General features: G+C 39.2%; 4 protein-coding genes and 1 long non-coding RNA gene across 10 annotated transcripts in view; 3 read left to right on the forward strand and 2 right to left on the reverse strand.

Moving 5' to 3' along the window:
- The first annotated feature begins 3,899 nt into the window (after window positions 1-3,899).
- On the forward strand, window positions 3,900-14,171 carry LOC105683092 (frizzled-9-like). Of its 2 annotated transcripts, none has more exons than XM_012395440.3 (6): window positions 3,900-6,244; window positions 11,979-12,195; window positions 12,317-12,552; window positions 12,663-12,947; window positions 13,058-13,262; window positions 13,389-14,171. In XM_012395440.3, exons 1-6 carry the CDS (start codon window positions 5,966-5,968, stop codon window positions 13,976-13,978), a joined length of 1,812 nt encoding a protein of 603 aa, XP_012250863.2. In that variant the 5' UTR covers window positions 3,900-5,965; the 3' UTR covers window positions 13,979-14,171. The 2 variants fall into 2 exon arrangements, with proteins under 2 accessions (XP_012250863.2, XP_048506748.1); XM_048650791.1 differs by lacking the exon at window positions 3,900-6,244 and adding an exon at window positions 7,072-7,772.
- On the reverse strand, window positions 7,747-10,311 carry LOC125499986. 3 transcript variants are annotated; one of them, XR_007277152.1, is made up of 4 exons: window positions 9,706-10,311; window positions 8,562-9,218; window positions 7,960-8,253; window positions 7,747-7,887 (listed from the first exon to the last, which is right to left on the reverse strand). It is a non-coding gene; the product is annotated as an uncharacterized LOC125499986 (long non-coding RNA). The 3 variants fall into 3 exon arrangements; XR_007277150.1 differs by lacking the exon at window positions 9,706-10,311 and having other exon boundaries at window positions 8,562-9,383; XR_007277151.1 differs by lacking the exon at window positions 9,706-10,311 and having other exon boundaries at window positions 8,447-9,383.
- Window positions 14,172-15,320: 1,149 nt separating the features above from the next.
- On the forward strand, window positions 15,321-20,999 carry LOC105683110 (Fanconi anemia group I protein). Its single transcript, XM_012395474.3, has 19 exons — window positions 15,321-15,566; window positions 15,658-15,938; window positions 16,018-16,185; window positions 16,259-16,482; window positions 16,563-16,759; window positions 16,828-16,964; window positions 17,034-17,260; window positions 17,334-17,665; window positions 17,758-17,890; window positions 17,955-18,262; window positions 18,328-18,519; window positions 18,590-18,747; window positions 18,824-19,000; window positions 19,071-19,222; window positions 19,305-19,498; window positions 19,582-19,749; window positions 19,821-19,995; window positions 20,079-20,518; window positions 20,591-20,999. The coding sequence occupies exons 1-19, from the start codon at window positions 15,462-15,464 to the stop codon at window positions 20,816-20,818; spliced, it is 3,996 nt and encodes a 1,331-aa protein (XP_012250897.2). The 5' UTR covers window positions 15,321-15,461; the 3' UTR covers window positions 20,819-20,999.
- LOC105683112 (U4/U6.U5 small nuclear ribonucleoprotein 27 kDa protein) lies at window positions 20,839-22,158 on the reverse strand. 2 transcript variants are annotated; one of them, XM_048651007.1, is made up of 4 exons: window positions 21,852-22,158; window positions 21,536-21,649; window positions 21,279-21,439; window positions 20,839-21,221 (listed from the first exon to the last, which is right to left on the reverse strand). In XM_048651007.1, exons 2-4 carry the CDS (start codon window positions 21,640-21,642, stop codon window positions 21,025-21,027), a joined length of 465 nt encoding a protein of 154 aa, XP_048506964.1. In that variant the 5' UTR covers window positions 21,643-21,649; window positions 21,852-22,158; the 3' UTR covers window positions 20,839-21,024. The 2 variants fall into 2 exon arrangements, with proteins under 2 accessions (XP_048506964.1, XP_012250899.1); XM_012395476.3 differs by having other exon boundaries at window positions 21,800-22,155.
- Window positions 22,159-22,229: 71 nt separating this feature from the next.
- The window catches only part of LOC105683071 (protein hu-li tai shao), a 33,058-nt gene continuing 29,569 nt past the window's right edge, over window positions 22,230-25,718 (forward strand). The window contains exon 1 of one of the 2 annotated variants that reach the window (XM_012395387.3): window positions 22,230-22,585. The gene's annotated coding sequence lies outside the window, so the exon portion shown is untranslated. Of the gene's footprint in view, window positions 22,586-23,261; window positions 23,689-25,718 lie in introns of those variants that run through there. The other variant, XM_012395386.3, reaches the window with a different exon arrangement.

Raw genomic sequence — 25,718 nt, forward strand, 5'->3', positions numbered from 1 at the left:
GAACCCGCGTCATTGTTCCCATGGGACGTATCTCCTCCCTGCAACTCCTTTTCCGCAATTCTTTTATTTTTTTTCTCATATCCTATGGTACAAGAGCTATGCAGACATGAAATAAGAACAGCAATGGGCAATCCTCAAGAGTGTAGCGGGGATTGATGCTTTCATATACATGTATTAGTCGCGGCAAAGGTTTCAAAAACTTGTTCAACTTTTTTTATGATCACCCCCTTGCCCTACCGGCAATGCAATGCGTCTCGCTCCAGTACGGCGAAAAAAAATGAGAACAAACGATTCGTTTTCATTATTTGATATCAAGATTCAATTGTATTTGCGAGTTTAAAATATACCTATATACCTATACCTACTCATACTAGAAGAATTACGCGTACCTTGAAAGGCCTTTTCCTTTTCCCGTTCTTCATTCTTCCCTTTTTTTTTTTCTTTCATTAATTTTACTTCATATTCAATTCGTCGCGGCGTGAGAGGACTCTGCTCTTTCCATACTTGGTTCAAGGTACACACATAGGCATACACTTTTGAAAACTAGCTGTGCGTGTGCATCTGGTACCCAACTATACAAGCAAAACCAACTAGCTATATACAGATATATATGAATATATGGGTATAGGTCTGTGTATATGTATAATATGTACGAGCTGCCGCAATTAGTTCCAGATTCTGATCCGCAGGAATTTCTATTGATCCCAATGGTGAACCGAATTTATACCCCTATACAAAGCTTGGATGCTGCTGTAGTATATTACATTTAGAAAATATCAGAATGAATTGAGAATATAATAATTATTTTATTTATTAGCTGAAATACGTATAGTTTACGTACGTAAAATTGAAGATTTCTGAACATAGCACTAGAATATATGATGCGTATATTGAAAAATGAAATGAATTTTTAATATCGGGTTCGTTACCCGGAACCATAATGATAATTTCAATCGAAGATAAGAAAAGAAGAGAGAAAGGTAGGTGAAAATTTAATCGAGGGAACGACGGGAACGACGAAGCTAACATAAGTTTTTTCATTTTTACTACATTACATTATACCTATGCCGTCGACATCAGAAAATGTGGACGGTCTTCTGCACTCCGCAAGCCAGAAACAGCAGCGCATGCACGACTAATTACACTCCTCTTTGATGAGCCGCCTTATAGCCGCCTTTCTCTTCCCTCTTTTTGTTCCTTCCATAATTCCCCCCAGCTTTAGTTTTTTGTATCCCTTTAGTTTGTCTTTTATTTTATTATTTAGTCTTCCTTCTTCATATTCTTCTTCATTCGATTCGCCAAACGAACCATGCGGTCTTTGCATCCCGCGCAGGTAACAGATGTACGACTTGCGCATTTGAATTCTGTTATACTCGAAGTTTTGCACTAGAATTGAAAATATTGACGAATCAGAGAAGTCGGTTTTTAGAAATCCACAGGACTCGGAATTCATCATTTCTTAAATTCGTCGTTCGATTTATAAATGTTTTTCTTTACTGTTTCGAATATCTGCCGAATAAACCAACGGAAGTACGTCCAATTATTAGGTTCTTTCCTTCGGGGATATCTGATTCCGAGTAAACCGAATGAATATGGGTTAGAATGACCATCTTCCTGCAATGATGTGCAGTTAGTTCTCTGTCTAATGACTAATTTTATTATTTTTCTTCGTCTTCTAGCTCTGGATGGTGATTGCCGTTCTTTTCATCCAAGTTCGGTTCGAGGAAGGTGAAGGCATGAGCGTGAACATCGGCATCAGGTTTGCTTCAGTTCTATTCTATGCCCTCGAGTCCCTCATTTCGTAATGATGGGTCTGGAGCGGCTCACGTAGCTTGGAGGTGTGACCTTATGGGCTCCTTCGGGACCTCGGCATCATCATCCCCGTTGCTACAGAATTTACCTATTCCAAATAATGTTTTGTACCGAACTTTCCACGCAGAAAGAAACCAATTAAAATTATACATACAAATCATGAAAAAAATTAACAAAAAAACCTGAAAATTACGGGTTTTCGTGTTACATTCGATGGACGTGTTTCCTCTTTTTTTCAATTCGTTGCCATAGTCAAATCCTAGAGGTATGTAACATACCTATACCTTGCCTATCGGCAAAAATATTAACTGCTGCATACTGTGCGGTCGCCGTGCCGGCATCATCATCATGATCATCATCATTATCGTCATCATCATCATCATCATCATCATCATCATCATCATCATCAGCTATTGCGAGTTCTAAATGATGATGCGAGTCTTTGGCGTAAAATACCTACTCGCTATAAATTACAGTTCGTGCAGCAAAAGCGAATGGGCGAGGAGTCCAGAGTCCTCCTTCTTATTCTTCTTCCTCCTTTCCTCTTTCATCTTCTTTTTCATAATTTTCTCCTTTTTCTTTTTCATCAGCGTGCGGGGAACCACAAGTTCGTTAGGGCGGCTAATATCCGCTTCGCGAGTCTCTCGAGCCTCTACAATAAATCGAAGAGCGTCACTTACGCGGCATGCATCTCCTTTGGTCCACTAATCGCTGTTGCTGCCGCTGCGGTTCAATGCATCGAGCTTCACTACAAATAACACTACGTACCTGCACTCAAAGTCAGAAGCAAAAAAACAAGTACAGAAGATATTGCATATTATCCGATCATATCTATACCTATATATATAGTTAATTTTTACCAGGAAAGGTCTAAGTATGTGTATCGCTACCTATAGATCGGCGGTGCGGCGACATCCGATACGTTGATAGATCTGGAGATCGGTATCATCAGCGGCGGAGTAGAAGCAAAGCAGATCCGAGCCGAGGTGATCCGAGCCCTGCAGATGTGCCGTCACGCAGAGAAAACGAGCGAAACTGTTAAATCAAGCATGGATCAGTGATCACCTATATTCGTATCTACGAAAGTTACATGGACGTACTGTTAGGTGTAGCTTGATTATTTCAACGGTTTAGATTGTTCGAGAAAGCAAAAGAAATACAATAAATAAATTCCTCATAGGCATATACTTGGCATGAAAATTACGAAATCCTTCGATACCATGTTTTGAAATACATATTTTTTTATTGCCGATATTGATTATTTTTCTTTTCAACTTTTCGGTGGGATTGTTACAGGGCCCAATATTTGACGCACTGCAGCCGCTCCGCTTGCGGTCTGCAGCCGTTGTGTTACGCCCACGGTTGCGGAGCGACCATAGACCACGAACCCGAAGGCCGAAGTTTGGAACTTCTTATGGGATAGCGCGGCAGCATACCCATGTCTCACATAGGTATTAGCTACGGTATACGTGAGGTTGCATAGGTATTGGATATGTACGTATACATCATATAGTACATACATACTATACGAGAGAAACTTGTGGGACAGGTTAACTTTAGGTATACCTTTGAAACGCCGCCATGCCGCAGCTCGTCGACGCCGCTTTAACTTCTTTTTCTTTTTCTCTTTCCTTTTTTTTTTCTCCTTCTTCATCTTCGTCTTCATCATCCCGATACGCGTTCATCTTATTCCAATCTTCGCCGCACTCTCCGCACTCTATTGTGAGTTTTCCTACGGTATAAAAGTGCTAATTACAAGATTTTTTTTTCTTCCTCTACCGGTTTTTTTCTCATCTCGTTTTTTCCCCCATATTTTTCTTGTTCCATTCACTTATTAAACTTTATACCTGTGCATTGTGCGGCAGACTAAAATGTCTTGTGTAAACGTAAGCCCGGCTTCAGCTATACGTAGCTTGTACACGTACATATAAAAGCCCCTTTATAGTTTTATTATGTACCTAATACTGAATATCACAATCTACGTTATTGCCCATTATACAAGACGTTTTTTTTTTCTTTTTGAATACGCATATTTTACATCTACGTACGTATGTACGTACAAGAGTTGTATGCTACCACTGCTTACTGCGATTCACTGTGATCTATTTCAAATTTTCGCAGCTAAAACTCTTGTATAATTAAACATAGAGCTATTAATATTCGAAGAAAATTTGAAACATTGAACTTTCTGGACCCATAAAATCTTAAAAAATGTGGATTACACCTTTTTAGCTTTTGGCTCTCAATGTGTAGAATGATGAAAGAAACAGAACACGAAAGAAAAGGTAAGAAAAAAAGGGATAAAATCTTACAAAGGATCACGCAGTCTAATTTTGTTCTTCACATACCAATAATATACGTTCAATGTGTGTACGGGTATAAAAGCATAGATGTAATATACCTATGCACCACAGTAGGTAGGTAGGTATATGCGGTGAGGATTAAAAGAAAAGAAAAAAAGAAGGGAGAGGGAACCAACAGGAAAAAAATGAAAAACAAAAAATAAATAAATAAATCGAAAAGAAAAGATCTGAAGGAACACTGGGGTCGGATTCCCTTCTGTTGCACCCAGGTAACGCGATATCCCGCGTGCCGCTGCACCAGATGGGTAATCATGCTCATATATGCCATTTGCGTCGAAGGAAGGGGATCTGATCGGGAGCGGGGACAATTCATTTCGTTGTTATCGAGCTGTTACAACAGCAACAATAACAGTTGTAATGATGTCGATAATAACTTTATACGTAAAGAGTAAAGATTAAAAGTGTAACGTTAAGTGAAAAGATTAATTTTTCAACTAATAAATTATGCGGTGTAGGATATGCCGAGACCGATGTTTTTCGTGTCTATGAATAAGAATATTTTGTTTTGTCAAAACTTGTTATATTATTCGTACCGTGGTTGTTATCCGTCATTCAAAAAAATTTACAAACCAATAGAAACGAATGTATGAAGTGGCAATTTTTTTTCTCGAATCTCGACCCCAGAATAATTTGAATTCATTGTTTTTGAAAATTTCGGTCACCTGTAATTTGGACTTCTTCAATGATAATGATGCCGCATTAAAATCATCAAGCATTTCGCCTGATCAGCTATACATGGATAAACGGTGGCTATACATGCGGTATCTTCGGATCTTCAAACGAGTGAGTATAAACTTGCCGAAAAACTAAACAGGCACCGCAGAGCGGAAACCGAGTGTGACCGGAATTTGACGAATAAGACGTATTCACGCAAACACAAAGTGCACACACACACACACACACACACACACACACTAAAACAACCTACACAAAAACCTCAATCTCGTCGGGACTCGTGGTCCGCCACTTCGACTTTCGGTGTATGCACATCCTTGCGGACCTATACCTTAAACCTACACAGCCTTGCTTCGGTAGGCTGCACTGTTCTACCCTTGCCTCGGCCTTTACGGTGATGAAACAGAACGCGTTGTGGTTCAGTCTCTTCAGTACCGTGCGTGCATCACACCGGGACGGTTGTGTCGTAGGAGGAGAACAAACTGAGAGAGGATAGCTGCATGTATACAATCGAACATCGGTTTGTTATTCAATCCTGGGGCAAATTATCGATCTTTTATCCACGTAACATTTATCAACGTTACACCGTCTCGCTAATAACAAGGCTTATTTGTTAATATAAATATAACAGATCTGATCGATGAAAAGTGAACAAAACCATACAACAATTTCAAATCAAACTCTACAGTTGTGAGAATTTTGTATATACATCTTTTTATCGTTTAAATGAACAAATGAAGAATTGTGCTGTTGATAGTACAATGACGATAATGACGACGCTGTGTAGTGAAGAGTTTGTGTTGCTTACTGTCTATGAGTTTCATTGATAAATTGATCATTTATATAGCTATCAATAAAATGAAGCACTTGTACTTTATTGTCATCGGCTGTTTTGTGAGCAAATTCTGCAATAAAGTGTTTCGGGATTTGAAAAATTTTTGAACATCGAATCGTCTGTGTGATTGAGCGGTTCACGAATCTGGTTTAGTTCAAAATTATAGAACCGAACAAACCAGAAAAAAAACCAAAAAAACTGTAAAACAACAACGGTCACCAAACAGTGAATTTTCGTGAACAGAGATCGTCTGTTTGGGGTCAACTTTTTGAACATCAACATGAACCCCAACATATTTTTTCTACTACTCGTAACTACAACTCTGTTAGACACCTTTTTCGGTGGTTCATTAGGACCAACCGTTACCATGGCGTGGGGAATTAACCACGGAACAACTGGTTTATCATCTTCATCTGGAACGTTGGGTTCATCTGGTGGTAACAACAATTACGCAAAGTGCGAAAGGTTAACCGTATCAATGTGCAGAGGACTTGGTTACAACCTTACGGCTATGCCAAATTTTATGGGGCACGAAGACCAGCTCCAAGCCGAACGTGGGGTAAGTTATCGTTTGTAATTATTGTTCCTTATTCTTCCATTATCTCTTTCGCAAATTTTTTATTTTCCTATTAGTCAGAAACGGACTTGATTCCGACTTCATAATGCATATTATGATATCCTAATTAACATCGTTTTGTCAGCGGATTGCCGAATGTAATTTTATCATGTTCGCTACATTTGTATAGCTGTTGGAACACGTGAATATCGGTGGTCTCTTCATGATGTATGCATACCTGTGTGTATGCGTGGACCTTATACGCATATGTACACAAGCACAGTATGTGGATGGGTATAATAGTTCGTGGGTTTGGATTCCAGATAATATCTGGCGGACGATCAATCAGCTGCTACTGTCAGAAAGATAATCTCTGTAAACTGAACCTAACAGCAGCAGCAGCAACAGCAGTAGCAGCAGCAACAGCTTTCCTAACGTTCCACGTTTTTGTCAACTTCCATATAGTTTTACTTTTTTTGTCGGGTAATATCCTCACCTAACTAACGAATAGTGGCCAGCCGTCAACTTCTTTGGGGGTAGAGGCATCGATCCGCCTCTCGTAGACGCCTTTCATACAATTACGCATGAAAAAAGAAACCCAAATTTTTTTGATCATTCGACTAGTCAGGAAGAGAGTTGAGACCTGAGGTATAAAGGCCAAAAAAAATCAAATGGCCACACGAACGTTGTGCGGTTCGGAATACCCGGAATAATAACAATAACGTACGAGCCACGATAAATGTATACGTCTTCAATATCGATGAAATTTTAATTTATATCGCTATATATTATTACATACACAATGGGTACATAAGTAGGTACATAGCGTTCGTATGTATACCGATGCGAGCGCACGTTCATTTATAGGTCGGTTCATAACGTTGTCGTCGTCGTGGTCGTCGTGGTGCTCGAAGTGCGATAAGGTGTAGCGGATGATGAAAGGCGCCGCTCGAGAGTCCGATTCTGTAAAACATTTTTTTTCACCCTCCTCCACCCGCCATTCCCTACCATAAAATTACCCTGATAAAATAACGACCGCATCACACACGGACGTATTACATAGAAAATATGATCATACAGCGATAACGATCACTGTATGGACGTAGGTGTATTAATATACCTACGTATGGCATCGAGGGGCTCTATGGTGCAAAAAGTGTGCAGCGAACGTGAAATGATATGTTTTGATAAATTGAATCGTCTTAAGTTTGGTCTTACAAGGAATCTACTTGGTTTACCAATTAAGAGATTTCATTTCATTTGAATTCATCCGCGCTATATTTTTTCTTTTTTCAATACTGTCGAAACATCTTGCGTTTTACCTCTATACTATAAACGTATACGTATGTTTTCCATATAATCGTGATTTATGGTGGAATAAAATAAAATGAAAATAAATGATTTAAAAAAGACTAGTTGAAGCAAAAGGAGAGTCAGAAAAATCATAAACGAAAATGGCGTAAAAAAGAAAAACATCGAGGCTTCAAACGGCTGTTGTGAGAAAAGTCGAGGCGACGAAGATATGACGATCGTATGTGACGACGATACTTCGCTTTTGATCTCTTTTAAGATTGCTGGTGTAGGTGATGGTCGTGGGTGCTTCTTCTTACATGCCAGCCCTTTCGACGTGTATATATCCGTCCACTCTAGAAACATCAAAGACCGCCTCTGAATAAACAAGCGAAGTAGTAGAGACAGGAGACAGCTCTTTTTCTTACAATTAGGGAGAACCGGGACTAGAGTTTTGGTGAACCATCGCCACATGTACCATCTAGAATAAAAAGCTTCTCTTCCTCTTCATCATCCCACAGTTGTTAATGATCTGATCTTTCACTTTACGTTCACCTTTTTTCTTATAGTAATTCTTTTCTTCGTCCTATTTCTTTTGATCGTTTGCATCACGCATGGTTCATTCTAACAATAGTCGCTCACGAGATGATCATCAGATGGTTTTCGACTCTTAATTAGATTGTGTGTTGATTATCTTATTTTCAACTGCTCATCGAGGACCACTGAAAACGAGAACATAGATATAGGTATTTGTGTAGACAATATAGGTATAGAGGAGGACTCGTCTCGAAGAGCAACAAAAAATGAGGCACACAATGGATGGCGATTTTTGATTCATTTAGTAATCTACTTCTCTCAACTAAACAAAATGTTGTAGCCGATGTTGAAACAAATTCAACCGTACAAGTATCATACCGAAGGCCGGTAATTCCACGCATATTATGTTAGTGTAGCTTATACAGCTGCGCTTATAAATATAACACTGCATCTATGTATACCGCCATGTTAATTGTATATAAGTGCACTGTACCGCATATAGCTGCAGCTGTGCTGCTGATGTTACTTCGAATGCGTATACGTACGTATGGTGTAATAATAACATCTAACAAACTTACTATAAGTACAAGTAATAGTGGTGGTGGTGGTGGTGGTGGTGGTGCAGCGGTGGTAGTGGTAATGGTGATTGTGACGGTGGTGGCACTCGTCGGTCGTATCGTTGTATTTGTGAGCATGCGTCTCTTTGAGCGGTCTCAAAAGAGCCGCCTTAATGTTATTACGATAATAAAACTGAGGGAGTGAGAGTTACTCCCTTCTTCTCTCCCTTTCCAACTCTTCACTACATGCTGTTGCTCCCCCTTATCTTTTTCCTGCCTCCCTCCTTCCCTTCCTCTCTCTACTCTTGCACCAAGCCATAAATACCTCACTCACAGGGCTCAGTCATTCCGCCATACCCGTATCACGTGTATGCATGGAGCCGATACACAGGTGTGTTTCGTACCTTTTTTTTTTTTTTTTTTTTTTTCATTCATTCATGCTACGCGAGCTTCTAGGTATTACCTCATTAATATTTTTTGTACCTAGTAAGTATTTGATTGTAATTATAGTTATCCCAGAAGTATAAATTTTTAGAAACTGACTACACTTACTCACTCAAGGATCGGTGGACCGAAAGTTTCGCAAGTTTCATCTGTGAAATCACAAGATATCTATAAGTAAAGATCATCGATGGAATCGAACTCGTATATATGGGAAATTCGATAAGGATAACGTTGCTAAAGTATGCATGCCTGGTGCAGCGCTGGGTGGTGGTTAGCTACAGTCGTTACCTGAAGTATAATGGGATGGGATGGGGTGGCTTGTTCACGTGTACGCGATATCGGAATCAATGCGCATGGATCAAAGAACACCGCTATCGATAATTTTTCTTGCTATATAAAATACACGGCGTACACCATTCGTAACGTCATACCAGTTTACTATCATGGGTGGTACCCCCTGTGGGTACCCCGAAGAGATTAAACTTGCGTCGTTTCATATATATGACTGCTGTGTTTGACCTTAATGTAAACTGTATACGATTGTAACATTCGTATTATTGTGCCTGATACGACGTATCGCATGCGTTGTAGATCGACGTACATATTAACCCATAAATGTCCATATCGAGTACATACCTATTTCGTACCTTGATGCGACGTACTACGGCGACAACGGCGACCCCGGCGACGACGATGATTTGTTACGTGACAACGTTGTTATTGCACCAATAGAGTCATAAAACGAAGGCACGCGAAGGTGAAAAGCCTGTCGCTGATTATCAGGAAATCAGATGGACGCGTATAAATATAGGGGTACCACTTTTTGGGATTTGATGGATGGTCTTATTTTGTTGAAACAATTACAAATCACGTAATTCGAACCGAGCAACTCGATATAATCGAATCGAACTGAATTTCTATATGAGAAGCGGTTTTGCTTTTGAAAGTATCGACGAGTGAACTTATAAAGCGCATATCGACAAGGACAAAGCGTCCGATTTTGAAAAGAAATCGTTAAAACATAAAATACGAATCGACGAAAAACCTGGATCGAGCTCGGCGAGTTTTCTACCCAACAGTAAGAATAATAAGAAGATCGAAAAAGTAGCAGCAGCAGAATAAGAAAAAGGGAGAAAATGAAAAAAAGGGAAAGATCGGTAAAGGGAACTGAAAGAAGACAGGCATCTCGTTGTCTCCGAGCTCTCAGCCGCGCTGCACCAGCGCAGGTCGCTTGTCAGTCAGTCGTTTTAAAATGCGATAAAATGCAGCATGCGGGGTTCTTACAGCAGGCGGCTACAGGCGGTGCCTCGAGTCCTGGGTAAAGAAACCATAAAGAAACAGGGAATAACGAACGAACGACCGAATGAAGGCAGGCAGGAAGAGACGATGGCAGAAAGGGGGGGGATTTCTAGTCCAGAAACCGGTTCGGTATAGGTATATACGCGAGCGAAGCGCGCTTAGATTTAAGACCTCAGCACGGTGAGCCACCACGGCCGGGCCGTGCGCTCCTTTTCTCCGGCAATCCAAGACGAAGATATTCCCGATGATTCCTCCCGATGCCCGCAGGAAACGATACACCGCGCTGCTATTCCATGACCAGACATCACTCAGGTGCACCGGTCTGTCCATCTTTGCCGCTCTCCTCAATCTCATGCCCACTTTTTATCCCGTCTGATCTTTTTGCACTCACCTGAAAACAGTCGCGAGACGATCTCCAGTTTTGCTTTTTATATTCTATACAGACTAGAGAAAAAAGTCACTTTATTCATTTCCATGTTTTGTGGTTTTGTTTTTCAGTTCCTTATTCACTAACTCCTTTACCTCCTTCGCGTGTATAGTAATTCTCTCTTCCAATGTAATCCGACGCAGTATTCTCTGTTTTCTATCTTCAGCATCGGACTGGGGGAATATGCTTTGAAAATTTTTTGTAAAGATCCGACGTATCGGGAATATTTTTTTAAAATATATCCGAAGCGCTGGTCGTTTAATAGATGCAGGGAAATTTTGATAGCGTCGGAGCTCCCGTAGCCTGGAGGATTTATAATACCGATGACTGAAAAGATATGATGATGATCGGCGCGTTGTAAGAGCTGTTTTGGTAGTTTCGTGTTTTTGCTTTTGGTTCAGGCTGTCGGACTGCAGCAGCAGCGCGCGTACCACGTAATTTGGAGGGTATAATTTGGAAGCGGACGCCGCGAGGTCGTAATGGGCGAATCTGTAAGGTATAGGAGTACATCTATAGCTGTATACGTATAGTGGTGGTTCAAAACCATCTCTTCAGACTATCCTTTAGGCTTTAGACGCGCTGCAGCAGACTCGAGAACGGCGCGAGGCGGGAAGAATGGGCGGGATAATTATGGGATGCCAGACTCATTATCTTAGCCATCTTTTTCAGACTTCTTGCCGTAGCTCCTCATAGCTGCGGCGGATGATTTTTCTTCAGTTTTCAGCTTCGTCGCGGCCTCAACTTCCATTTCATCGACTATCATCCTCGGAAGAAAAATTTTTCGGGTTCCGATTGTGTTTACAAACACCAAATTCATTATGCTATGTATGTGATGACGATCCTTATATCTATAAGGCGTGCTATAGGAATCGCAGTCGGCTTGATCACTTCTCACTGAAAATCAAAAAGCTTTATCGATATGACAATATTCAATCATGGTATTGAATGTGCTATTCGGTCAAATTTTTTCATCTGGAAAGTTTTTATTGTGGAGTAGAGTGATGGGCAGTGTAATTTCCCTGAGAGTCACAGCCATGTGTGTATAATAATTCTTGAACTTCCACCATCTGAAAATTTCGGAAAATTCTCAAACGTCATGTGTTGACAAATTCTTATTACATTATTTAAGATATGAGCAATATGTAATGTACGTCTATGTAATACCGACTGATTTTTGTTACAGCTTGCAGCATTCATGCCATTGGTGCACTACAATTGTTCTCGTCACTTGAGGCTCTTTCTTTGCGCAGTTTTTGCGCCAGTTTGCTCCGAACATGTCGCGATGCAAATACCTGCCTGCAAACCCCTCTGTTTATCGGTGAGACGAGATTGCGAGCCCGCTTTATCCAGTCTAAGCTTACCATGGCCTAATATGCTCGACTGCGAGCGATTTCCCGACGGTAATTCTTTTTCTATAAACCGATTAATTCATTGTAATAGCATAGATATATTGAACCCATATAATATACACACATCGAATACGATTTTTAAAAAGTGAATGATTATTTTCTCAAATTTCAGGAAAAACCGTTACGCTTTGCGTCCAACCGTTTGCCGAAGAATCCTTATCCGCAGAACTTCCGGCAGTTCCACAGGTAATTCCTTCGTTACAAACAGCACCGATTCTTCAACCACAATGGCCACCTGCACTGATGCAACCGATCCAGTCTGCACAGACGATTTTACCGGCAGTTCGAACAAATCAAATCCATCATCAATGCCCTCCACATTTTGTTCAGACGCCCGATGTTGAAGCGGTGAATATATTTGATTCCCTATGCTAATATTAATTTTTCAATTTGGCTGAATTTTTCGATCCTCTATTGACGATGTTTGTGATAATTTATTCATTTTTGTTTTAATTTAGGTCACTTGCGCACCTCATTGTGGATCGGACGCATATTACAGATCAGAAGATAAAAAGTTTGCCGAACGTTGGATGACGGGTTGGGCATGGTTGTGTTTCCTCTCGACCTTATTTACGTTATTAACATTTTGGGTAGAACCATCGAGATTTCGTTACCCAGAACGGCCTATCGTCTTCTTAGCACTTTGCTACAATCTTTTATCGGTAGCTTACACGATTCGCGGTGCGATTGGCGCTGAAAATCTCAGTTGCACCACGCAGGACGATGGCATTAGCTACGTACCGGTGAGTAGAAACAGCGGATAAAGAAAACGATCGAAATGAGATCGTCAAAAATCGATGCCATTTTCTTCCGAAGCTTACGTATCTCATGTTATTTTCGATCCAAAATAAAGGTCAATGATGGACTCAGGAGCGTCCCATGTACACTTTGGTGGCTGGCAAGACATTATCTTGGACTGGCCAGCAGCGCCTGGTGGGCGGTTCTTTGTGGCTGTTGGTTACTGAGCGCCAGAAATGAGTGGAGCAGCGAAGCTCTTCACAATATTGCACCATATCTTCACGCAACTGCTTGGGGAATACCAGCCCTGATAACTGGAGGTAATAATTTTACGTCACCAAATAAAAAGCATTTCGTCTAATCAATCAGATTCTTGCATAACCGCCTAAATTACATGAATTGATTGTAACATAATTAATTTTTATTTCTCTGTTTCTCTATTTCAGGTAGTTTATTATCGCGCAGTGTATCGGCCGACGAGTTGACCGGCCTTTGTCAAATATCGGACGATTCAGCTCTATGGCTTGAAGTTCTTCCGCACGCAATTCTCCTATTATTGGGTTGCATTTTTGCGAGTGTGGCAGGGCTAGCTTTAGTCCGTGTAAGACGTGCGGTTCGATTAGCCGGTCGTTCTGCTACTAAACTCGAGCGTCTAATGACTCGCTTGGGAATATTTGCACTTTTATATGCTTTACCTGCTCTCGGAGGGCTAGCGTGCGTTCTGCACGAATCTTCAGTCAGACCAAGATGGCGAACGCTCGCGTTACTTGCAGCTCTGGATTGCAGAGCCACCCAAAATTGTTCACCGGGTCCAGTTTACAGAGCAGCTGGACTTGAAGTCGTACTTTTGAGATTGTTCCTTTCGCTAGTCGTCGGCGTTACTTCAGGAATGTGGGTATGGTCAGGAAAAACTTGCAGAGCTTGGAGCAGACTTTTAGCTGCACCTAGTAAACCGCTTAGGCCGCAACAAGGCATGCAACATATCGGACAAAATGTTTATCAAGGTTATAAACCAGAAAGCGCAAATATGGCGTAGAAATTCAAAAAGTTTTTTGGTATTTCAATTTCTATGCAATCGTTTTCAAGAAGTAGAGGTAAACTACTTTCATCTATACGGTTTAATAGATTGATTTTTGCTGTTGCTTTATTTTCTGGAATTTGTATCACAGTTTGTAAATATTGTAAATACCTGTTTATTAAATAATTACTAATTATTCGGATGACACGAATATGGAGCAGTCATCATTATTCTGATAAAAATTAATATCATTAGCGTTACTATTACTATTGCTATTACTAGATATTATATTATTATTATTATTATTATTATTATTATTATTATTATTATTATTATTATTATTATTATTATTATTATTATTATTATTATTATTATTATTATTATTATTATTATTATTATTATTATTATTATTATTATTATTATTATTATTATTATTATTATTATTATTATTATTATTATTATTATTATTATTATTATTATTATTATTATTATTATTATTATTTCTTAGTATAGCAATCGCTTGGACAAGTGCTCATGACAAGATAGTGATTTTTTTCTATCAAATGTATTTAATTTTTGAAAAAATTATGATTAACAATAAGTAGAATTATAAAATGTTCATTAATTTCAAGGACGATTTCATTTAATTGAAAAACAAGTCATGCGACTTTGAATAACCCAGGAATTCAATTCTACCCTCATTTTCAGTTTTGAAAATGCGAAACTAGCACGGGTATTGGAGAAAAATCGCTTCAAAGTTCGCTTCCACGGTAACGCTAGCAATTGCAGTGCATATTGATTTCTCCGATTTTTGTCTCGGAAATATTTTTTTCAGGAGTATATTCTAATCATAGATATATTGAACTTGAGACGAGGAATCTGAATCTGCAAGCTGAATTGATCCATCTCGAATTGGTCAAGTTATCGCCAATCTATCGCTCTGAGGACCGAAAAAATTGAGGTATGTAGATGAGTGTTGATCGTAGCCTGACTCACAATCAGTTGACAGAATCGTATTTCTGAGATAACATTACATAGAGCGTAGCGGAACAAACTTTCTGTGGAATCTTCTTACGTTACTTTCGACGTTCTTTTGATTTTATTTCATCTTTTATTTGAGATGAATGGATACATTTCCCTGCATCCTCTTCTGGCGCCTGATTATATGCAACTTTGTATTGCACGCATGCATCAGACGTTGACTGATGATAAACGAGATGTTAACATCTACAGGTTACCAGAATTTGAGGTTCTAAACAGTATGATCATTGATCGCAGCTCGATCTCCGGTACCCACTACCGACGTTGAAGAATAGGCCACTATCAACGAATTCTTGGCCACTAGTGCGTATTTCCTGCGCAACCCCCGATCGTGCGTTAAATAAATCATTGTCGAATGTAGCGAAGTCGCGTGCCGTTTAAATTGATGAACCATCGTCAGAAAAGCCGGGTGTTGCCGGGTTTAAACGGTTCATGCATCATCTCCACTATCAAATGAAAAATGGAGGCGAAAGTTCAGAGGCTCTACGCTAATATTAAGGCACTAGCAAATAAAGAGGATCATAAGCAATTGCAGGAATTGATAGTCAACACCAAAGAAGACGAGGTCAATTTTCAATACTGTCCTTTAAATTAATATGGAGTATCGAAGCAGCAAGTCCTCAATCTGAAGGCTGATTGTTAATTAATTTCTTCAGCTATGCGGTGTGGTGACCACAGCGATCCATCATGTAGATCCTCCAAAATTGCTGATGAATTTGTTGGGAAGTTTCAACAGTACAACGGCTCAGACGAAGCGTTTGTGTGTAGTACAGGCAATTTTGGTAGCTTTGAAAACGGCCAAAATCACCAATGCCGACGTTAATACTATTATATGTGGGATTGTTATGGACTTTTCTAAATACTCATCGCCTCACTTGATTAAACTCGTTGAGTTCTGTCAGCAAAGCATAATAGATAACGATGATGTCTTCATGAGGTATGAAATCTTAAATATTGTCTCATTGCCTATTTGTCTTCAAATATTCACAATTGCCGAGCCTTCTTGCTTTTCACAGTTGGAAAGACATTCTTCCTCAGCTTCTAGAGGTTCTTGAAGACAGGAATGTAGTTAACAACAACGGGAACGAAATATCAGGCAAAGATTACAAGGAACTAGTACTAAAAGCATTGTATTCAGGGCAATGGGATTCTGCAGTTCTACCTTCATTGACAACTATGTTTAGGTGAGTCTACATCACTTTTTTTCCAATTTTTGATGTATGACAACACTTCAAGTGTCTCATCTTTACTACGTAGGGAAATATCCATGTCCAAAGAAGAGCATGGAAAAATTGTACGCCTTTTATGCAACCGGCTATCAAAAATGGAGCCCAATGAGCTCCCGCCCCTCGTACATCAGCTACTTGCATTATGTCGCCACCAAAATGCGGGTATTGTTATAGTGGCTCTTTCCAAGTATTTTAAGGAACAATATGAAAAAGTGGCAAATGAGGATTCACAGGAGTTTTCTGAGGACATTGGTACATTCAAAATTTTCCCACAGAATTGTATGCGCTCGAGTATTGGTTTTTTTAATACAAACCGTTTTTTGGAATTATAGTGGCATTGAGCTTGAAAGATATACAAGAAGTAGAAAGTACAATTCTATATCATATATCGCAAGCTGCCAAGGTGAATCAGAACAGCCTGAAGGACTACTTGAAGGCACTACGTGCAGTTACAAATCTTCCAGAGTATGTGTTAGATCCTTTTGTAATGACGTTGTTACTGAGTGTATCTGACATATTTGAAGAGGAGGTAAGTATGGTAGCTACAAGTTTCTTAAAAATTAATGTATCTTTGATGGACTGAAAATATCATTATAGTCCCTAGAGCTACTGAAGCTGGGTGTCAATAGAATAATACGGGACACTGAGAGACAAAAGCACAGTGCCTGGCTCAAAGAAGTTCTTGACAAAAACTGCAGCTTATCAACTAGCTTGGCTACAGTGATAGAGAACAGGTACGATCGGATTATATTTCCCTCACTTTCATCAAAGTTTCAATTCTACAGTCAAAGTATCGTTTACAGTATTAAAGATCGACATATGGTCGTAAAAGGACTTGTGGACCTAGCGTTTATGCTCATGGGAGTTGGAGTGAGGTGGATGGAAGAGAGTTATATGTCAGCAGCTTGGGATATTGGAAATCGAATCATTCAAAAACTTATTAAAAAACGACAAGAGATTGGCTCTACCGTTCTACAAGCACTGAATGATAAAATAATGTCTGGAGGAGCCAGCGTGACACAATACACAAGTATTGTATATGTCAAATTTTCATATCAATACGGTGAAAACTGTTGATTGAATGAAACTTCTGTATCTTTCAGATTGCCTCGCGCAAATTTGCAAGAAAGTACCACTGGTAGTTTTCGAATGTCAAGGCTGGATTATATCTTTAGTGGAACAATTGTCTGTCATAAATGGAAACGCAGCTAGTCAAGTTATATTTGCCATTCTTCCAATCGTTCACTTCCGGACTGAAATCAGAGACACGCTTAGCATTGTATTGCGAAAAGCGCTGTACTCTAGGAAAACTGAGACTCGTGAAATGGCAGTGATTGGATATCTTCAGTTACTAAAAAACTTCAAGATAAATTCTCTTGGGGCGCTCAGTCAATCTGCCAACTATGCTACTTCCAGCTCATCCAGTTACACGCAGGTATTATCACTGAGCTTATCAATTTGCCTGCAAATTTTGAAGTAGAAAATTAGCTAATTGTAAGTTTTTCTTGCTTGTGTTCAAAATGGCAGGCGAGTCTTGAGAATCATGGGAGAAGAGCAGAGACAAATCCTGAGCTTAACGCCGTCTTATGTTACGAAGTTTTGGGAATTCTAAAGAGATGTTTCACTCAACAAGCCGAAGTGAAACTTTGCTTATATGATGGTGAGTTTCCAAACTAGAAAAGTTATGCAAGTGAAATAATCATCGTGTGTGTAACAATTTCCAGGCCTGGCTAATGTAATTCAAATGAATCCTGAACTATCAACTTATCTAATCGATATGCTACTCGAACATTTCAAATGCTACTATGAACCAGATCAGAATATTCTACCACCATTGAAGCTGGAAAAATGCACCACAATTCGAGGTGCTGAGTCCGTGCTGCAGGAGCCAATAGGTAACTTGATTTTGACCATGCAAAAGATATATGTTAAATCAGCGTCCGAGGATTCTTCTGATGTCGAAAATCTCGGATTCATACTTGAGTCATTATGTAACAGAATGGCCAAATCGGAATTGCATCATTTTCAGCTGGTAAGTGAAATATATGATATAGTTCACGTTAGATTCCAAATCTCAAACATTACTGAAAATTACAGGAGGATTGTTCAGATTTGTTAGACAACGTTCCAGAATCTCAGGAAAAATTGCATAACTTGAAGCAAATGATTACGGTATACGAGGCTCTGATAGCGTACAGAATTGTGACCTGGACCAAAGAGTCTGTCAACCCAGCTCACAAGGTCTATTTACTATTCGAGGGTTACAATCGATTGATTGCACGCACCAAGGTAAAAAAGATAGTACAGAAGTCAAAGTTCAATCCTCAAACTGAAAATTTCACTTGCATACTTCTTCCAGCCAATGGGTAAAGCAAAAAAAGGTGAAGGAAAAAAGAAAAAAGATAAAGATGTCACCGATGCTACATTTAAAAAGCCTGGTCGGGCTCACACGCTCAAACTGTCGCCCACAATTTTGGACTTGGACACGATATCCAAAGTTGTTTCTCTATTATACTCGTAAGTGCTTGGCTAGAATTATTCACTTGTTTTCTTTCATCAAGATTTGAACTAGCAATAACTGCTCTTTCTACAGTGAAGCTGTACCCTGGTCGTCTAGAGAAGAAGCGGCAGAATTACGAGAAAAAGAACTATTTCACTGCTATATTCTCCAAACGTGTATTCAACTCATTCAACGTACCAAGCAGTTGAAGAACAATGATGTCCAAAAACACCTGAATCAAGATATAATCAAATGCTTTGAAATAGGCCAGTAAGTAGTAGAATATTGAATTGTACATCCCTCCAATCTCTAAAGTTTGCTTATGATTTTATCCATTTAGAATCCTATATACGAGAGTTTTGTCAAAGTTTGACGAGATCCGTAGTTTTGACCGACAAACCGCGGTTCTTGGTGTAGAGTGTTTCAAAGAATTGTGCGATCTGGCCTGCAGTACTTTCCCTGGAGAATTAGTTCACTTTTTAACTAAAGCAGGTAAATTCGGTCACTTTTGCTCGGCTGCTATTCCAGACTCTCCAGTCTTGTAAAATAAATATCATTTACTCTTAACCATCAGGGAACGTAAATCCGAATATGGCATTTGAGGGACAACTGATGAATATGATATCTTTGCTGAAAGATCTTCTGATATCAACTCTTGACGAAGACGAGAATGACGAAGTTATCTCGAAAAAAATCTCCTTGACATTGATGTCGACGCTGTCTCCACTTATTCTCAAATTGCCGTCCACCAGTGACAACATCCAAGAGGTGATTAGAAGTGGATAATTCACAACTAGTTATTCTTGTTACTCATTCTTGTTTTTCAATTACACAATCATCACCTTTGTTAGATACTCAAGTGGCTACATGAATTGGCGACAAATCAGGAGATGGAAGGTAGCTTGGCCGTTGCAATAATTCAGTTAATCCTAAAAGTTGAGGAATATACATTGGACTACGGAGAGAGCATTGACAAGATTGTTAGTCAACTGTGCCAGACGTTGGGCATGGTGATGGAGGTTAGCTCAATTTAAAGATTGATCAACTACTTTTGCCATCTTTTGAATCTTAATTTACTTGAATTTTGTAGGAGGAAGTGCCTATTGAAAATCCGTATAAAGTTATTAACGAACTCTCTGGGCTACAAATACATTCAGTTATTTGTACCACACTGAAACACAAACTAGACGATGCCTCCTGGTTTCTGGGTAGACTAAAAGCAGAACATATGCTATCTACGATGCCAGGAATGGATCTACAAGAACGTGTGTAACTGATTTTTCTAAGTACATTCTATGAATTCTTGATTGGTATAATGAGTGTTTTTTTCTTCCTTAAAATCTATTAGGTAGAGAAGTTCTGAAAGAAAAGGAACGTCAGCTGGGTTACCAGTTATATCTAATAGCAAAAACTTTGGAAACATTGACTAATGTCGCAGTACATCCCGGTCCAAACGCTGAAGCCGTCTTCAAGAACCTCCAAAATTTGTATAGCACACTGAGCATGTTCACCAAATATTTCTACAACAAGTCAACTGCTCAAAACCCAGTCTTTCAAGCTGTCAGATTTATTCCTGTGGTAAAATTGGCTGGCAAGTCGCTCGCCAAAACTTTGTATAACTTTATAACGCACATTGAAGAGAACCAGAAAACGAAGTCCAAAACAAAGATCGTAGACGCCTATGCACAAAGGAGCAAAGTATTGAAGGAAACTAAGATCATCCCAAAGGTCATTTACGAAATCGAACAGTTTGGAAAACATATTTTATTACTGGGTAAAAAAACTAAGGTCGGAAACCCTAGGGCTATGGACATGGCTACCATAGGGCTCTAAGCTAATCTGGTAATTGAAATTTTCCAGATTCCTCTGGAGGAATACGTCCAATACAGTATCACTCGAGATTTCAGAATAAAAAATCCAGCCCTCATGAAAGGTTTAGAAGCATTAGATGTCAGTATGCTGGATACTCAAAGTTCACACCTTGACCTACCAAACACGGGGGATTTGCCGAACAACACAGAGGTAGATCTTGACACTTCTCCTCCACCATCAAAGAAGAAAAAAAAGGCGTCTCAGTCACAAAAGTAAAAAAGTAACTATAAGAAGTGTAGAATTTGTAAACTATATTTTTGATATGTTAAGAAAGAGAAAAGATGTCAGTTTGTTGATTATGATTATAAATTCTAAGACTAACATTTTTATACAATAAAAGTAGGAAATGAAACTCTGTTTCATTATACAAATAATCGAATTGTCATCTGATATTCTTTCTGGTTATGAGGACTTGGCCAGAATCAGGCAACAAAATCCAGTGGTCTATTGAAACCTCCTTTCCGATTCATGTACTGACGGTACTTTCGTTTTAGGATAACATGGACTGCTCCAATATCATTGCCCTCAACTTTCTTGCCCTTTGTTGTATCAAAACCGCAGAATCCCATCAGGTGCATCATATCTTGTTCCTCTGGAGTCTTTCCCTGTAGATCCGCCTCTGAAACAGTCGCATTCTTGAAAATCATGAACTTTTTGATTTGACATATTTGCTCACCTGTTATAACAGGCCGCTCAGCAGTTGGAGGCTTGAATTTAGGTTTTGGCCTTTCTCGTTCCCTGGATCTTGATTTGCTGTATGATCTCCTATGTCTCTCACGATCTCTCTCGCGCTCTCTATCACGTTCTCGAGACTTGCCTCTGTCCCGATCTACTGACCTGTAGAAGAAAATTTGCTTAGCATCGAAGTTTCTCAATCAATTCGTTGCATTATCTATTGCATGTATATTATATAATGATGAGTTGATTAATTACCTGCGTCTCCGTTCTCGGGATCGCCTCCTGCGCCTGTCACGTTCCCTTTCCCTTTCACGAGACCGATCTCTACGTCTTCCAGGAGATGGAGTCCTGCTGCGACCCATTATAAGCCTGAAAATGAATAAAAAAACTCGTAGTTAAACCCTATCTACACTCAACGGTTAAACTGTAGAGATCAGTAAGCTATTGGGAAAGAACAAATGATATAATCTTATTCTGTTGAGTATTTTTCTGTTTTCCAGAAATTCGAAAATGAAGGACCTTTAGGGCTTGGATACGGTCGATCGTTGGCCGAGTAATCCGGTAGTATTACTTTTCGGCAGCGATTTCGGTTCCACAAATTTGTGACGTTGTTGAACGTCGAATGACATCAAACCAGGTTAGACTTCAACGAGCGGTGCAGGTCTTACTACTACATCGTTCTAAAGAGCAATAAGTCCGTGGTGCAGCACAAACCAGCACTTCAGAATTGTTTTTCGAGGGTGACAAATTTGTAATGAACTTCCAAAAATATTGCTGTAGCGTGCTCGTCCAATTAGAACGCCGGAATTGTATAAACTATTGAAAACAAAACCTATGAACAAAACAAGTACACGTCTGAAGGCTCGTTCACAATTCTCTCGCGACCCATCCGTACTTCCGGTGCGAGAGAACCTACATGGGTTTTCGACTAGTAGCGAGTAGCGTACCGTACGATACGAAATACGGCATTCTCATAGTAATAGTGCTTTAATCGGCGAATAAATGAAGTCAAATGTTTCGCTAAAAAAGTGTGCGTGAATTTCGAGAGCGCGTAAATATTTATAAGTAAAATCTGAGTTATGTTCGCTTCGTTGGCGGTCTTTTAGTTTCATAAATTCGTTTTACAATAATGCGGCGTTTGTCGTGAGATTGACGGTTGACATTTTACACGCGCTGAGGGAGTGCGTCCGTTCTTTGGAAGATCCAGCTTGCGGCAGGCAGCGCTTACCAAAGTCGCGAGTTGTGAAAAAACTGATTACGAAGAAGTTTACCGTCTTCGTTTATTCGCCGGATAAAGAGCGACACGTGAGTCTAATTTGCATACAATAACACGTTCATATTATGCTTACATTTTTCATTAAATTATTCCCCAAAAAATCTGCCCAACATCCGCTAAATATCACAAAATAAATTAGAGCCACCTATCAGGGGTGTGTCTCGTTACAATATAGGCTATGTAAGCCACTTCTCCGTCTCGTTGAAGCGACATTTTGTGCATTGTCGTGATCTTTGAAAGAAATATTTGCGAAATGGTTGTGAGTTTGAAAGGCCTTTGATTCCGAAAACATGTCCGTAAAGCAGAAATCCTCTTCATTGAAATAATATTCCGGTTGACAAACAAAAACCGACGGCCATTTGCCGCTGTCGGCGTTTGCGGGATCCTCATACCAATTTACAATAAAAAAAAAAACCGAATCGGAGATTTGATTCTTCGATTTCTATAGACCGTTGAGAATCGTAGGTCATGAGAGTTAAACTGCTTCAAATTCCATTTTTCTTAGTTTCTTAAATAGTGACTGTGACATTTGAGAATATTCATTTTGCCGACGAAAACTGTTGGAGTCTTGTACGTTTTACGCGCGCCCCACCCCTAGCTGCTCCATCGAGCGTACTTCTCCCCTTCCTCCCACTTTTTGTTCTTCCCCTTTCCTCCCCTTCCCTGTTCCTATTGGTCAGTCGGACTTCCAGACGGGAAGACTTGTTCGACGATCTCAAATCGCGTCGGGATTGCTCGGTGCGAGCATCGAATATTTGTTCGATTTTTCCATTTGACGACGTTTTGTGCTGTTTGATTTTCATAATAGTTGGTGGGGGTTTCACGATATTTTATTCCAGGATTGTAAAATAGAATAACGATGATGTGAGAATGGTTATTGAAATTATAATAAAAATTTTAAACACTATTTTTGGAATATGATTTGTGATTTAAATAGTGTGGGTTGAATTGTACTGGATTTGAAGCCCAGTCAAGAACGGTTGATTGAAACGATAAAAACAAAAGTTCAATTAAAGTTTTTGTATTACGTGATCGATTGTTGTTTGGATAATCAGAGATCAGCTCGAGAGCACCTAACCAACTTCAAAATCAACGCACAAAATTAGTTCCTCTCTTTTTCTCCCTAACACACGTAAGTCTGAATTTTTATTATTATTTTCACCCATAAAGAAGACCAATTTTTCAACAGAATCCTTCGTTATTTATACGATGATATAACGCAATCGATGAATAGATAGATCGTTGAGGACCAAATCTGAGAACTCAGATCGTCGTCAGACATGGAAGTAAGCAGTTAGATGAGATTGAGGTGTGTTGCTTTCTTTGTCCCTTGATTGTTATCCACTTAGTTTTTTTTTTCTTGTTTTCGTTCACTCAGTTTTACATAATAATTGGCGAAATCAAAACTACTATATCGGTTTTTTCAACAATTTTGACTTACTGAATCCATTGACGATCGATTTTCGCGTTTTACTGGAGTTCGATGGATCGATTCGTTCGAAATCTGCGAATTCTCGAGCCCTCGACGAAACGACCCCTGGAAATTGGAATTAGCGTCGTCGTACTCGTCGCTTTATATTTCATCGATATTCCACTAGAATATGTGTGCCGTACCGCTCAGAGTCGAAGAATAGGTGTGTTCGGTTTTTAACGTACTTAGGTATATTCACATTCACTTACAAAATTGTCCTCATATATTCCTTATCGATAAAGATTATACGTACACAGATCCTAAATACACACTCGGAACGTATAGTTAGTCACAATCAGATAACGACTTTTATACTTGTAAGTATAAGCACCTATCTTTTTTCTGCTTTCTATAAGGTTTCCTTGCTCTAGCCTATATTCGGAAATCAGCTATTTGGAAATTAGGATTCACTCGTTGATCGTAAAGTAGAGTGTTCAAATATAGATATTTGAATAAATTTACGAGGTTCAAGTTCACAACGTTAACCTCGACGTTGACGCAACTATCGTGATATAATTAGGGTGCGAATATCCTTTCGGGTTAAAAACATTTGTACTCGCGTACCCTTGGAAGTATTCGAGAAATTCACGCAAGATTCAACAAATCCCGGAACACTTCCATTTTTTACAAACATTTCTCACCAAGGACATGGACCACATGATATATATTTTTCCAGTTATTTATCTAATTCATAATACTCGAATCTATTCATGTGGATCGAAACGAGTAGTCTAAGGAATTTGGTGTATTTTATTATTATATCTTCTCACGCACGTTTTACGCAAGCGCGTTTTCCGCCAAATGGAATGAGAATACACATAGCGCCTAGCCATATGAAAAAGAGAATGAAATAAAAGAAAACTGAAGAAAAAAGAACCAAAAGTAAAATGCTTTTCACATCCGCATTGGTCGATACTCTCCACGTACGCGTCTATCTATATGCAGATAGTAGTAAACTTTATTTCCTACCTTGTCCTACCTATTTAAGGATCATTACAGGTGAACACATTTTTTGAGCTTTTTTTCTTGACGTTGCGTAAGGTCGATTTTACAGCTCTGTATGTAACGAATAGCATGCATAGGTAATCATAATTGTTGAAACTCGTTAATTCAGTTCCTAGAATAGATTACGTATTCCTATGTACACGCATGTACCTATTTGCCACCTAGATAAGTGAACAATGTAGGTTTAAATATATATAACGCATATATTATCCACGGAGATGATCGCCGTTGTGGGGGGGTGGGTTGCATCCGGTCTTGCGGTACGAGTTCGAGGTTAATTGCCGCTTCTACGATGACGTCATCTTTGAACCGTTGTCCACGATTTTTATTTCTGTTCTTTTTTCCGTTTTTTTTTTTTTTTTTTTTTTTTTCTAGTTGTCAGAGCTCACATCGCGTTTTATATTTTATTTTATTCAAATACATCCAAGTGTTATGTTAAATTAACTACAGGACACATTATGCAGTTTGTTTGCGATAATTTGTAATTATAATAATCTCCGTTTTCGATACATTATACTGCAGCTTAATAATTCTATTCAACTTATTGTCACCGGCGCCACTCCGGATTCGGAGACGACGAATTCCTCGTATAATTATTATCGATTGTTCATTACGTGAGGAGACGAAAGTAAAGAAAAATATATCCACGCATCGTGTCGAAGGAAATGATTTTGATTAGGATGTAG

This window comes from Athalia rosae, chromosome 2, assembly GCF_917208135.1.
Source record: "Athalia rosae chromosome 2, iyAthRosa1.1, whole genome shotgun sequence".
Taxonomy (NCBI): domain Eukaryota; kingdom Metazoa; phylum Arthropoda; class Insecta; order Hymenoptera; family Athaliidae; genus Athalia; species Athalia rosae.

Bases quoted from the DNA above. Each gene is read 5' to 3' on its own strand.
- LOC105683110 (XM_012395474.3), top strand. From the start codon at position 15,462: ATGGAGGCGAAAGTTCAGAGGCTCTACGCTAATATTAAGGCACTAGCA. The intron at 17,891-17,954 runs GTGAGTTTCCAA...AACAATTTCCAG, and splicing joins GAAACTTTGCTTATATGATG to GCCTGGCTAATGTAATTCAA. The intron at 19,750-19,820 runs GTTAGCTCAATT...TGAATTTTGTAG, and splicing joins CGTTGGGCATGGTGATGGAG to GAGGAAGTGCCTATTGAAAA.
- LOC105683092 (XM_012395440.3), top strand. From the start codon at position 5,966: ATGAACCCCAACATATTTTTTCTACTACTCGTAACTACAACTCTGTTA. The intron at 12,196-12,316 runs GTAATTCTTTTT...CTCAAATTTCAG, and splicing joins CTGCGAGCGATTTCCCGACG to GAAAAACCGTTACGCTTTGC. The intron at 12,948-13,057 runs GTGAGTAGAAAC...TCCAAAATAAAG, and splicing joins ATGGCATTAGCTACGTACCG to GTCAATGATGGACTCAGGAG.
- LOC105683112 (XM_048651007.1), bottom strand. From the start codon at position 21,642: ATGGGTCGCAGCAGGACTCCATCTCCTGGAAGACGTAGAGATCGGTCT. The intron at 21,440-21,535 runs GTAATTAATCAA...TTTCTTCTACAG, and splicing joins TCCCGAGAACGGAGACGCAG to GTCAGTAGATCGGGACAGAG. The intron at 21,222-21,278 runs GTGAGCAAATAT...CGACTGTTTCAG, and splicing joins TGAGCGGCCTGTTATAACAG to AGGCGGATCTACAGGGAAAG.